Raw genomic sequence first — 14,994 nt, forward strand, 5'->3', positions numbered from 1 at the left:
TCACCTGAGCTGATCTTTAAAAGCTACAGCTCATAATGGGAGCAGCAAGAGCTAAAGACACAACAATTGTACACATGAATTAATCATTTTAGAAACAAATTACACTCTCTGGTCCATAGCAATCTGCACCCACCACACTGGACTCTACAAACCTTTACTTCATCCAAAATCTACCAGCTTTGTGCACATAAGAGCCCTGTTTTTATCTTTCTACAACTTCCTCAGGCTGTATTCTGACTGGAGGGCTTTGGCATACAGTACGTGATGCCAGGTCACAAGTGTGCTAGTCATGGGGCCTACCATGTGGATGAATAATCCCAAATTGTTTTCTCATTCTCTCTTCCTGCACTGTCTGCGCTTGCTCTCTCATTGAGAGCATGAGCTCTCAATTATCCAGACTGGACACATGATCTCTCTGCCAGGTCTCTGGGGAGGCCCAGTCACTGCATCAGGTTTCCTTACGCACAGCTCTCTCAGACCAACGTTGTGGTGTAGCTACAAAAACAATCAATTTATGCAATTGGATACAGTAACAAATATGTTATACTTATCTTATTGGTTGTAAATTGCAGAGTATCAGTTGACTGTGAGGTTATTGATGCATAATAATATATCATATATCATGACCTGCAACTGCCAGGATCAATAAACCAAAGTTTTAGGAATAGAAATACTTAATAGAAAATACTTGAAATGCTCATATTATGCTCAATTTCAGGTTCATAATTGTATTTACAGGTTATATCAGAATATCAGAATAGGTTTACGTGGTTTAATTTTCAAAAAACACCATATTTTTGTTGTACTACACATTGCTGCAGCTCCTCTTTTCACCCTGTGTGTTGAGCTCTCTGTTTTAGCTACAGAGTGAGGCATCTCAATTCTGTTCCGACTTTGTTGGGAGTCGCACATGCACAGTAGATAGGTAAGGACTACTAGCCAGTCAGAAGAGGAGTATGAGGGCGTGCTACGCTAGCAGATAGGCAAGTATTAGAATGTGTGTTACAAAGTGAGGCATGTTTGTCTCAGAAGTAAAGGCTGGACCAGAGTAGAGCAGCTTGTGAACAGTGTTTTCTGTTGGAGATGGTAAGTTCCTTTGGGGGGTGACTTTTGCCTTTTCACTTTATATACCTATAACGTGCGCAAAAAAGATATATAACACTATAAAGGAAAGGGAAAAAGCATAATATGAGCGCTTTGGCATGGACCCTTCTAAAAATATGTTCACTACAAAGCAACTGTTATGCTACTGGACAGTAGTGGTAGTCACTTTTTACAGATCCATTTACAAAAATCTGTAAATCTGCAAATTTTATTTGCTTCAGACACTTCTGTACCCACAAGCAAAAGTGCTTCCTGTCACATCAACATGGTTGGGGACCATCGGAAACGAAAAATCTTTTTAGGAGGAGACAGTCGTACCTGCAAGAAATGTCAAAGTGCCTACAGTACATATACACGCCAAGTAAAGTGCAAGGGATTTCCTGCAAGAAATACGCCCGCGCAGCTCGTTTTGGGCTCTCAGATCTTCCAAAGCGCAGCAAAAATCCAAGATCAAAACGCCACAGAATCCATTACACAACACGCAGGATACAGACAGCATGTCTGCTTCAGGCCCCGCTGGTAATAACAAGGCTTTCTCCATGTCAACACAGGCTTCTTCACTTACACACTTCACCATCACCTACTGCATTCTTCACGTACACTGATGAGTACACGTCATCATGAAATCCACATTTCATCAATCGTTTGCTGCTTCCCCCTATCCTGACGATAATTATTAAGAGAATTCCATACAGGCATACGTGTCATTAGGAGGCACTGGAAAGACAAGAAGCCGAGGGGGGGGGTTACACATATTGGCCCGTGGGCTTCTGCATCTTTTTAAGTGTTGGTAATAAAAATGTAGCCACCACCTCCTGAAGAACATCTGGCCAATGGGAATCCATTGAACAAATGTTGATGTTTCCTCAGAAAATGCCTGAGCATCCCCTCAGCCTCGTCTCTCCCTCAGTCCTCAACATGCTCAGGTAGGACTGACTTCAGGGGGGAATTTTGTGTCTGCTGCTCATTCTGCTTCTGCAACTTACCGCTGTACCTCGGTGCTGAATCTGACCTGTCTCCCGTCAAGGAGGGGATTGAAACATGGCCCTTCCCAACTCTGGTTTGAAGAGGTAAATATCTGCTGTTGAATCTGTCGGGGCTCTTTATCAGCTACCTTTGACTTTGAGCTTTTTGTGTATTTTCCATAATAACAAAGTCTTGTTTCAAACTGGGTCTTCATTTACAATCTTTTTTTTTATCTTCATGTAAAAGGATGAAACATCTACATTACATGTTCCCTCTGATGACGTCTTGCAATAAAATGTGTAGCTTAGCATGGCTTAGCGCGACTTTTAATCCTGCCCACACATGTGGCCTACAGTATAAACCTCTGCTGTGTGACATTCAGCCCTTTAGTGTTTCCATTCAGTTTGTTGGGAAATAGCCTTAATTAATGAATTAACATTTCATTAATGCCTACAGCATCATCGTCTGCAATGAAATGTTCGCACATATATTACTTAAGGTCTTAGTCTGCACATTTTCTGCAACTTTAAAACGATTAAATTGTACAGATAACTGGTTCATGCAGAACAGCGAGCCATTTTGGGGTAATTAAGACAAACGAGAGAGCAAAAATCATGCCAGCATTTAGGGAATTTACAACATGGGTGGCAGTGAAGGGGAAAGGCCCATTAAATGTTGATGAATATCAGAAATTATACTAGATGACATGTTATTACCTGATTGACTTGACTGATTGATTTCAGGACGTCATTTAACTGGAACATATTTTGGGGATTTCTGTTGTTGTCTTTGTATTTTCTTTACCTTTGAACTGTGGCAGCGCATGAGTACCTTCCTGTGTGGAGGCACAACTCTTAAATAGCACCTTTAATCTTGAAGGATGCAGATTACACACAATTATAATTACAGTGAATGTGACATGGATGAATGTTTGATGTTATGTTAGTACTTGTGGCTTAAAACAGCTGTCAACTGACTGTACTTTCAGTGAAAACTTAGCCTACACCAACAATACAGCAATTGTTATGCAACATTGTCTCTGTATTAGCCCAGTGAGGACAGCCTAAAAATAACTATATTAATTTTGTACTGAATGAACAAGCAAGGCTTTTGTCGATTGTATTACCACTATGTTCTTTTTCAGTAGACAGAGCTACAAGTGTGACTGAATATTGTGAGAAGCTTACTGTACAATTATGTGAGGAGATCCTATAAGATGAAACAAATGGTATAAAATTACACTTTGAAGAAGATTTATTTGATTTGGTCCAAATTAGTGTTCATTTTCTTCATGACTCAGTTATCAATCTTAAAGGAATAGTTTGACTTTTGGTCTACTGGGAAATCATCAGCTTTCTTGCCAAGAGAAGATTGATATCGCTCTCTGTCCGTTAACTTTTTTAGCCACAGCCAAGAGCTGCGTTCACACAGATAGACTTTGACTATGGCTGAGGTCAAACTTAATGTATAAGCTCCTGGTTATCTTAAATAGGACCAATTTGCCATGAATTCTCTGTAAATAAAGACTTTTCTAAACTACAAAAACATGGCTAAAACTGTGTCAAACCACTTTAGGGGCAAATATTTGCTTTCTGGAAGAAATCAACAGTTACAAGGTCATTTTACAATTCAGTGAAGAGTCTTGCATTAGCAATAACCTTTGTGCAGTGCAAGCCTGTAGCAGACCTGAGAAGCTGTGCTTCTAGATGTGGAACTGCTAACTCACTAGTCAAGCTAAAGATCCAAATTTCACCCTGTCTGCTAAATATTACGCTTCCATACAAAAAAATGTTCTCAACTATGTTACTAGGAAAATCTATTTCCCCCCAGGATTAAGTTTGTTCAACACGTCCTTGTACCGGCGACAGGTACTAGTATGCTGAAACAAATATGCCTACCGTCACCTCTTAAACACTAATTAACACATAGGATCTTATTTTTTTGCTTCAGAGAAAAAAAACATTGCTATATAGATATGTTACCCTTGCTAAGCTAAGATGACTGTCTCCTGGCTGTTGCTGTAATATTTAATATCTAACATTCATCAAAAAAGCCAGCAAGTGTGTTTTCCAAAGTGTCGGGTTGGTATTTTGGAAGGGTATTTTGGAAGGGTAAAACGTTGAAAGCTTTCCTCCTGTCACATCTTATCAGTGACATGTAGCTGCACCTGTTCAGACTGAAGGCAGAATTCCATTCCCACTGGGGCTCTGAAGATGCTCCTTTAACGTGACGGGCACAATGTTAGAGCCCAACAGTTTCTCTGAAGAGACCTTGCTGACTTAGCCATTAGTCATTTCTCTGACAGTGCACTCACACAGACACACACTTGCAAGAGAGCTCACGCACCTGAGATGGGTTACGCCCTCATTACCACCACCCCCTAACATTTGTTTCCCTGATTGATGAGCTACAACCTTTGCTTTTGGAAAAGAGTCCTCATTGTCACTGTTAGTGAAGGATTTGGGATTGCTATGAAAAACTGTCACAACTCAAGACACACATGGAGAAGGTGAAGGAGGAGGTGTGCTAAAGCTAGGTAAAGTGTGGCCAACATGTACCACTGCTTAGGTACCTACTGGTTCTGCTGTGGAAGATCTCCTTGGAAAAGCTGCATGGCTTTTACTGCCATTTATCATCCACCTTCTCCAGGATTCATTTGTGCACATACAGATGGACGGCTACTTGTGTGAAGCGGAAATGCCACTTATAATGCAGGCAATGGTGAATTATGAGGTAAATGGAAGGCTTGTAGTGACTCATACCTTCAACGAGCAAGCTATCCCGAAGACAGACGGGAGTTTGGAGAAAACACCAATCTGCGTCTGACTTCTTAAAAGGCTGCAGGAATGTTAGGTGAGGCCCAGTGAAAGGCAAGACGTCAAGACGATCATAAGTCTAAATGACCTGGCCTAAAATCAGTCTAACTACCTTTTAGCTAGTCTCACATTACCAGACCTAGGACTGGTTTTCTCCACACATACATTCTGGGATAGAATTTACATTTCTTTAAACCAATCACAATTGTCGTGGGCGGCGCTAAGTTCTGGATGCAGCGCCGGTGGCTCTGCAGAATAGTTATGAAGAATGTTAACTTGTGACACAATACAGTAACGAAAGCTATGTAAAGAAGTTGGACAAATGGTTTAATGTAATTTGCTATTAGCATTGTATCACCGTGTGCATTTTGTGGAAATCTGTCCTAAAACGTCCAGACACTCTCAAACATATTTTTTGTAAATCGTCCAAATTTTCCTCAAAACTTGCCCTTTTTGCGAGGCTTGTTAGCTTAAAGTTTGTTGTTGTTTCCCGAAGTGAAGGGATTCTGACTCAGTAACACATAGAGAGCCAAAGAGATACACATTAGTTTTTAGCAACAGCAAGTGAGTTAATTAACTAGCATGAACATCTTCTAGTATAAGAAAGCTATAGTGACGTAAGAAAGGAAAACATTCTTCATTGTGAGCTAGCTTTGAAAAACTCAATCCCAACTCATCTACTGTCGGATCATAACTGTCTGTAGGTTTGTCACTATGAGCAACGCCTTTTAACACAAAAGTAGTCATTTTGTCCATTGTTATAATTCAACAAAATATCATTACAGCTTTAACATTTTAAGTGTAGTTCATTGTAAGTTATTTAGTTGACCAATTTATCCAAGTGGCTCGGATTCCTCAAAAATTGAACTTTTTAACTTGTTTAACTTGATTAGTCTGGTACAGAATGCAAAGCAAAGCATGATGTGATGAAATCGTGTGAACCTCTTCTTTCTATTTTTGTGCTCAGGAAGATCACAGAGGACACCAGCAAAGTGTTCCATGTCATGCCTGGGCTGTTTTATTGATTCAGACACAAAGAAAAGTCAAAGAGTATTAGATGCATGACTGAATACTGATGTTCTCCATCGTTCCTGGACAGAGAGAAACCATGGCATCTATCAGCGTCGGTGTGCCCCCCCGTCTGCGTGGCTCTCCTGTCCCTCCTCCTCGCCCCGGCACTTGGACGTAAGTCACCCACAATGCAACGCACAATCATGGCCACATCACGAAATCAGTGTACCGTACATTGCATGAATGCCACCATTTGTCTATGAAACTGTTTGTCCTGTAAACACAAAGAGGAGCCAGGTTCATGTTGACGCCTGCATGTGGACTGTTGCTAGGTCACTCTCTTTATCAGAACACACAAAGCAAAGGCCAGAAATAGCACACGCACTGCGCCTGTGTCTTTGTTGTAGGATTAAATCTGTATAAATGCCCCCTCTGATAATCACAACGAGCCAATTCTCTGCTGTTGTTTCGGGGACGTAGTAAATCTAACGATAACGCGGAGTAAGTGCCAGACACAGTAGGTGTACTGCTTTTTGAAACCTCGCCTCATTATTATAGCACACACATGCAACTGCATGTGACATCTAAAATTGTGGTTCATCTCCCGCTCATTGCACTAATGACTGGCTCTCTGAGCGTAATGCGGCGGCAAGCAGTAACTTTTAACTACTTGAGGCTCACATGCACAGTCAGATAAGTGTTTAGTGGTCGTAAATATGGCATTATAAATACCGTCTCACCACGTTATCTCATTTCTCAGCAGTTATGTGGGATCTGGGAATGGCTTCCAGATGTGTTGTGTTCCTCGCTGCTCACTGTAAATGAGCTGACTCAGGTTATTGACTGGGGAGGCCCCCTGGCTGTTACCATGCTTGTTTCATGCCGTTTTCCTGAGAGGTTTTTCTACCTAATGGCAGCAGTGATAGCCCCCTCTTCTGACACAGTCAAGGAACTGATTTTTGTGTACAATATAACATTGGAAGGCCTTTTTTACATGTCGGGATCTGCCAAATATGTACATTACCAAGTGCTGAAGTCTATTACATTAAGTTTAAGCTTTTCTAAATAAGAGTTTCTAAATGTGTAGTAACATCAGTAAACACTAGGCCAGTCTTTGATTTTGTAGAGTAACAAAAGAGTATAGATTCAGAAAATTGATGAAAAGCCACGATGAAAGATGAACTCAAACGTTGACGTGATGAACTGCCGGCTGTCGTTTCCACCAAACGAGCCTTCCATCTTGATTCATCCTACACACAAATGAAACGGAAAGAGGCACATCTCTTATTTTGACCTTCTAAAATGTTTCCCATGATGTATGGCTTTGGCCACAGTCATGCAACACTAGCTACCATTTGCGTCTCTGAGGACCTATTTGGATCACAACGGGGGTGTATGAGCCGTCTGCATTATAAATCTCAAACATTATGTGGATTTGTGTTCATGCTTTGAAAAGTGTGAATATGTGAAATCCTGTGAGTCGAATTGTAAGTAACTCACATTACATACATTGTGTTGTTAATCCTGTCTGACATTAAAGATCATGCTTTTCTTTGTATCTGTCTGCAGAATTTAACTGACCGGTAATAAAGCACAACAATTTGATTCTGGAAGTGAAATTCCCAATTATTTTCTCCATAAAGATGTTGATTATTATCCATAATGTCTAAACCATCCAACAGCTACGAGATTGGGAAGCGATGATGTATACCCCTGTAGAAGCTAGAAGTCTGTTTAAAATCAAGATTGTTTTAAGAAAAAACATGTTTTATACACACTGTCACAGAGAAGTCATACACTACCCACAATTCTAAGCATAAAAGTGATGTATCTATATTGGTGGAGCTCGCTGTTACCATGTAAATCCCCCTCGTGCGGCTACTGAGCTGCTACCACTGAACTCTTATTATTGTTTGTGCACACGGTCTTGTTCATTTGCCTTTTTTTTACATTTTAAAATGTTTTTTCTCAGTTCCAAACTACATGTTGTATGGTCACAATTCATCCCGTAGCCGGTTGGCTTGGGTTCAGGCTTAAAACTATTTTTATTAGCCTTTTTTAAACATCAATGGAGATATTAAATGGGGATTGTTACTTCCTGAATGCTAGCCGTCCAGAAAGTGGGCTGTCACTGTTGAGTTCTATATGTTGCATATGTTAAAGGAGCTGTGTGCGGGATTTAGGTGCTCTTTTGGCAGGAATGGAATATAATAGTCATTATTATGTTTTCGAATCGTAGATTCATTAGCTTACAATGAGCCGTTAATATCTGCATAGGGAGTCCTCTTCCACGGAGTTTGCCAAGTTGCACCGCCATGTTTCTACAGGGGCCTGGAATGGACAAACCAAACACTAGCTGTAGAGAGTGCCTTTCGCTGTTTTATGTTACCAGAGAGGCCACTGTAGGCTCTACTACACGCTTGGAAAGATAAGGTTGAGTGGAGGGCTCACAACAGAAAACTCAGATTGGACAGAAAGGCTAGCTAGCTGTCAGGATTTACCCTGCAGAGATCTGGGAAAGGGTTAAACGTAGTCCTCAGAAATCCACCAAAGTTTAAAATGCCAATGGAGTAATCCCAGAAGTGGAACGTTGTGGATCTAGAGTGAGAGGAGGTAAATTCAGTTGGCCACAATCTGTAACCTCACCACTAGATGCCGCTAAATCCTATACACTGCTCCGTTAAATCCAGTAAAGCACAGGATGATAACGATCACAAGATAATTACTTTTTGTTTTGTTTTATCAGAACTCGACTTCAACCGATTGGATGGCGATACAGTTTGCCCACCAATGAGAAGTGGCCAAGATGACCTTCCAGGTAAATTATCTATAGTCGGGTTGTATTGAACAAAATTAAAAGCAGCAGTTGAAGTTGGCGTAAAACCACAACCCTTAAGCCTCGGAAATCCCTGAAGGAGTAAATAGACTATCATTGGGAAGGTGGTGAGTTTAATTAGTTGAGCAGGGTGGGCCGCCTAATGCCTCAAAACACCTCTAGATTTCAAATGAGGCAAATAAAATGTTCCACTTGAGCTTTACGGAATTTGAGTAGTCTGGACTCAGCAAGATTGTTATTGCTCACCACTAGCTCTAAACACATGCGTGCATTGCGCTCCTGATGTTCTGTGGTTTGGAAAAGTATTGCTATTTAGAAAAGTAAATTTCACATGTCCTTCATTATTATTTAGTTTCCTCATAGGCCTTATTATACATTTACAGTAACACTCTTAAAGTTATGATTGCCAACTTATATATATACTGTATGTATATTGTATATCATATCGATATTGTGATATGAGACTAGATATTATCTTAGATTTTGGATATCTTAACATGACTTTCCTTTTCCTGGTTTCAAAGGCGGCATTATAATAGCCCGATGTAATATTTTGAACTTATCAGACTGTTCTAACTGTTCTATTATTTGCCTTCACCCACTTAATCATTATATCCATATTCCTGAGGATTATTTATGTAATAAATTAAACTGAGTAAATATTTTGTTAAAGCACCAATTTTTAACCCTACACTATGGTCGCACTATTGCTATGGAGGTATTTGTTAAAAATACTGTGATATCTGATTTTCTTCATATCCCTATGGGTAATAGTAGTAGTAGCCTAGTGCTTATCACAGGCTAATGCTAATGTCGTCCTATCCTCTGCTGTAACTTAAAGTGCTACCACTGCCATTTTTTTTAACTTACTGTAATAAGAACAACAGGCATTAAAATGACAGACTTTATCTGCCCCTGGCACCATCACATGCAGCATACATTATCCTCCGTAGGTTTTGATCTGATCACCCAGTTCCAGCTGGATATGCTCTCTCTGAAAGGTGTGAGGAAGGTGGAAGGCTCCACCGCCCTGCAGGTGGCCTACCGCCTTGACAGGGAGGCCAACTTCCAAATTCCAACCATGTAAGTACAGTAAAGAGGGGTTTAAAAGAAAACAGATAAAAAGAAACACAAAAATCCTGATGCAGGTGTTGCGTTATTACAGGTCTGCCACAGATGTTACTGCGTGGCGAGCAGTATATAATTGGTAGAGAAAAACATGTCTGAACCTATTTGGCATCTCTTAGACACAAAGGCAGAGGAGAGGCATTTTTGTCGATGTATGTGTTTGAAGGAGTGGGGGATTGTCAAAGCATCGTTTGGACCCTACTTGAAGCGCTTTGGATCTACAGGAAATGTACAGTAAAGAGACATATTTCCCCATGCCTTTTGGCAATCATTTGTCTTCTGTTGTACATCCTCCTTTAAAGGTTTAGACTGAACAAAGACAGCACTGGCTTTATGTAAGGGTTTCCCCTAGATTTTAATTAAATGCTAGTTGTAGCAGGGACCCTGGGGCAAATAAAAGCTGTGAGCCCCTACTGAGACTACCCACCCCCCCTTTGAAAAAAGGTACTTTGAAACAAATCAATTTATGAAACAATCTACTAGTCTAAACATAAAATCATTATTAATCATTAATTAGTGTATTACTCTATATAAATTGGTATTTAACTTTCATAAAGTTGGGTAACCTATAAGAGTCAGATTTTTACGATTGTCATAATCACAGCCAGAGATTTGCTAACCTGAGCTTCAATCAACTTAAAAATGACTGACACCTACATTTCCCATGATGCAACAATCACATATTTTTAAAAACAATTCATCTATAAATTAAGGTTAATTGATAATAAAAACATTTGCATGTTGCATCCATAGTTTGCTAAACTACTCCCCCCCTCCCATGCAGCCAGAAGTCTCTTTAATAATATTAAAGGTGTAGTCCAGCTATTTATTTAATTGCACTTACATAAATGTGTGGGACTTACAAAACCCATATTTGGTCAAAATCATTTGTGGTTGAAAAAATTGTTAAATTACTTGACATATATTTCCCATAATTCACCTTAACTGCATCTCTCAATAGACCCTCATTTGCAGATAAGCGCCCATATTTTTCAAATTCCACACCGCTGGTTAGTAACACACAGACTGCCAGTTAAACATTCATGGGAAAAATTGTTAATCTTAGGAAAGTTCCCCCAAGAGACAAAGCGTTGGTTATTGGATATCAATAAAATGTGAACAAAACTAAACAACCGCACAATTCGGGTTAAGAAACAGGGACAACAGATAAAAATTAGCCTGCTGAGCTAACTCTGTCTCATTTACAGTTACTTACTGCTGATTAATGATTAATCATAAATCAATTGATGATTAAAGCACTGTTCCTGTCACATAATTGCATAAATGAGAAGAAAAAACCTGCTGGCATAAAGCCGTGTCACTCCCTGATATGAGTCGAGTGCAGATTTGAGTAACGTGTACTCAGATTTGAGTCACGCGTGCTCAGATTTAAACGGTTTACGGCATAACATGTCATACTGAAATTTGTGAAATCCATAAACTTTTCATTACAGACATAACAGAAGATGGAAATCATTTCAAAAACATTTTAGCTATCTATGATTGATTGATTGCTAACGTTAGCACAAAATGCCATTCAACTGACAGCTTTTGTTGTGTTTTATGCTTACTTTTAGCCAGCAGTGAACAAACTTTGTTAAATAGGTCAGTTTTTACTGTATTGACATTACAGCATTAGCATATTGTAAGCTACTTGGTGCAAAGTGACACATGCGCAACTCAAATCTGCCCTCGACTTACATCGGGGAGTAACAGGCTAGCTTCACTTCTTCCGATTGTACCCATCCCAATGAAAGCCCGGCTTAAATTCACACAGTAAATGTGAATCTCCAAAGTGAGCAGCAACATTTCTTTGTCAGGTAAATGTACAGTAGCAGTACAGTTATGTCTTCTAAAGAGGTAGTACACCACGAGTTAGTAGTACACAGTTGGGTTGCTTTGAGGGCCTTCTGTAACTCAGTTTTGGGTAAAATGGTTTCGGAGAAAGCTACGAGCAGCAATACCACAGGCGAAGCAATTGTCTCTTTCCAAACAGCCATGTTTTGAACGGGCACTGCACTGGTCTAAATAGACACGTGTGCAGGTTAATGGATTCAACATTTTACATAACCAAAGGCATCTTCTGGTGTTTCCCTGTGTGCCTGCTCCAGTTTTTGTTTTTTTGGGCTAATCTTTTCCTGCAGGCCAGGTTTTCTCTAAAAGCTGTTATGTAACTTGCTGGCACCCTGCACCTACCCCACCCGGGCCTGTCACACTGAATGTAAATACATGTTTATTTCCTCCACAAGTCCCGTGGCACAGACTTGTGCTTTGAAGTCCGTCCCTGCCAGCATGCTTTATGCTGCACTTCCACCATTTTTTACTGCGGGACAAAAGCAGCACACACTTTAGACTTCCCCAACTCAGGCAAGGCCAGAGAGTGGTCTTCATTTGTTTTATTGGCTCACAGGAAATTCTTCTTCTTTTTTTTTTTTTATTAGCTTGATCGTTTACAAGATGGTAAAAGTCCGGCTGCAGTGCCCATCAAGGAATGCACCACCTACTGAGAATTGGCTTGTTAAAGACGCAGAAAGCACCAGACTGTGGATGCTAACCAGGACTGCATGTTGTAAATGAAGCAGTGATTTAAGCACTATGACGGCCTCTTTCACAATATCTCATTTTTTACATAAAAGCATGCCTTGTTTCTTTGAAGCATGTAACAACAATGGCATTTTTTGATGTTTATATTTTTATCCACATCTTGTGCTTGATTCAATGTTAGTTTTGTGTTTGCTTTGTGATCATGAATTTACTTCGAGTAAAGGATATTTTGAGAATCACCTGTCTTTGAGCTTTTCCTTTGAGTTTCATTATAATAAAAATAAGAATTACTGTACCCTGACACCTCACCCTTGCCTTCAATTCCCCTCTCAGGCTAAACTTTCCTCGCGGCTTCCCCGACGAGTACTCCTTCATGGTGACTTTCCGCATGATTAAGAACTCAGTGAACAAGGTGTGGAACGTCTGGCAAGTAGTGGACGAAGACGGCTACAAACAAGCCGGACTGAGGCTGAATGGCGACCAGTTGTCTCTGGAGTACTTCCTGATGGGCGCCGACGGCAACCTGCAGACTGTCACCTTCCCCGGCCTTTCTGTGCTCTTCAACACAAAGTGGCACAAAGTGATGATTGGCGTAGAGCGTGACCAGGTCACTCTGTATGTGGACTGCCAGCCTGTGGATCACAGACCCATCAAAGGCAAAGGCCCCATCAACACAGAGGGAGAAACTCTCATTGGCAGGCTGGATGCTGATCCCGATACCTCTGTAGTGGTAAGCATGAATGGAGAAGTGCCTACTGCATTTAAACATGCTCACTGTCTACGGTACCTAAGATCACTACAAAAAGGTAGACTCTATTGGTCCAACACTTGGGCTGTTCCCTTGTTTTTAACAGGCTCTATCAGTGAAACAGTGCTCTCTGTGAACAAACACGTTAAGGTTTTATGTGTGCTGGGCACTGCTATAAGTCTAAAGTGTTGCTGTCACAGCAAAGCCGCTCAGCTGGGTTCCAGTGGGGAAAAAAAGAAAAACCTAATCCCTGCAGAAAATAGCATTGGTGGAATCTCAGTGTTGCATGGCAAGACTTGTGTCCACACCACTGTGAAGTGAGGTCTGGCGACACCACAGAAACACTCTAAGTCAGGAGAAAAGGGTTGTTTGCGTTTCTTTAAACCAATCAAAATTGTCTTGGGCTGCGCTCAGCTACGGTAACGGTCGCTCTGCAAAATGGTCTTTGAAAGGAATATTAAATATTAAACAAAGTTAACTGTTTACTCAGTACAGTAATGTGAGATATATTTAAATTTGCTTGCTACATGGTGAAATGAAATTTGCTATTACCAGTGTATCGCTGCATGTACTTGGTCCCAAACTGTCCCAGTTAGAGAGGAAATGCCATTTTCTTTGTAGACGACAATTCATAATTTAATTTATACTGTTTGTTGATCCTCAGTGGGGAAATTATAATTCACTACACACAGGCCTGAAATACACACACACATGCTCAGGACCTATTCATGCACTAATGGAGAGATGTCAAAGTGAGTGGGCTGCCAGTGCTGGACCAGCGCCCTGGGCGGTTTGGGGGGGTACGGTGGTAAGTGGCATCTCTCCAGCGACCGATCCACACTCCGTATTTTTGTCCATATGGGGGCTGGAACCAGTTTTCAAGTCAGTGTTACATCTGAAAACGAATGCATAGTATTGTATTTGCAGTAACATCAGCATCTCTTTGCAGTTTGAACTCCAGTGGATGCTGATTCACTGTGACCCGAAGAGGGCCCAGCGAGAGAGCTGCAACGAGCTGCCTGCCACCGAGGTACAGTAACAAGGACTCGGATCTGCTCAGCATCTGCTGTGGTTTGTGGTTTTATTCAGGTTGATATTCAGGGCACCAATCATGCTGAGAAAAACAATGGCAGAAATCCTGGGAAGGAGTTGCAGAAGCGTGATATAAACTGCCAAGTAGTTTCCTTTAGCACACCCAGAGGTTTCAGTTCATCTAAAACAATTTGCAAGTTGGACAACAACAGAAAACAACAGATTTCTTGGAGGCTGTTAGGCAGCAGGCAGAAATGATCTCATTGGCTGTGTTAAACCTCAATGCATGGAGCCAGACCTTTAACGTTAGTTAGCCACAGAAGCTGGCAAATAACAATGAGGAAGTTTGAAGAATTTAATAGTGTGAGATCAGAAACCCAACCTGCATAATGTGCATAGTGCAAGATGTTTGTGGTTACCATTTCTTCTAAAGTCAGCACAGAATACAGCATGTGCCCCTTGGGTTGGCAGCTCCTGCTACATAAAAACTACATAAAGCCCAACAACAATATGGTTTTGCATAGTTACATCTAAACTGAAACGTTATGTACTGACTTTGACCACACACAAATTGGGATAAGATGAATTAAAGGTCCCATGGCATGAGAATTTCATCTTATGAGCTTTTTTAACATAAATATGAGTTCCCCCAGCCGGCCTATGGTCTGCCCAGAGAATGTGGTCCACCCATGAGAGAGAGACATCATGGCTTTCAAAACGAGTAAAGTGGCAGTTGGTCAAGGCCACAGCCCCAGCCTCCACCTTGCCCCCCACCTTTTCAAAAGCTACAGACTCAGAAATGGCACATA

At 40.8% G+C, this 14,994-nt stretch overlaps 1 protein-coding gene across 4 annotated transcripts in view; it reads left to right on the top strand.

Annotated features, from left to right (window-relative positions):
* Window positions 1–1,946: 1,946 nt before the first annotated feature.
* LOC117956378 (collagen alpha-3(IX) chain-like) overlaps window positions 1,947–14,994 on the top strand; it is a 33,873-nt gene continuing 20,825 nt past the window's right edge. For 3 of the 4 annotated variants that reach the window (XM_034891411.1, XM_034891413.1, XM_034891412.1), the window contains exons 1-6: window positions 1,947–2,174; window positions 5,986–6,071; window positions 8,644–8,715; window positions 9,687–9,816; window positions 12,739–13,135; window positions 14,103–14,183. In XM_034891411.1, the coding sequence (XP_034747302.1) occupies window positions 2,146–2,174; window positions 5,986–6,071; window positions 8,644–8,715; window positions 9,687–9,816; window positions 12,739–13,135; window positions 14,103–14,183 (795 nt within the window). In that variant the 5' untranslated portion in view covers window positions 1,947–2,145. Of the gene's footprint in view, window positions 2,175–5,985; window positions 6,072–8,643; window positions 8,716–9,686; window positions 9,817–12,173; window positions 12,322–12,738; window positions 13,136–14,102; window positions 14,184–14,994 lie in introns of those variants that run through there. The other variant, XM_034891414.1, reaches the window with a different exon arrangement.

This window comes from Etheostoma cragini, chromosome 14, assembly GCF_013103735.1.
Source record: "Etheostoma cragini isolate CJK2018 chromosome 14, CSU_Ecrag_1.0, whole genome shotgun sequence".
Taxonomy (NCBI): domain Eukaryota; kingdom Metazoa; phylum Chordata; class Actinopteri; order Perciformes; family Percidae; genus Etheostoma; species Etheostoma cragini.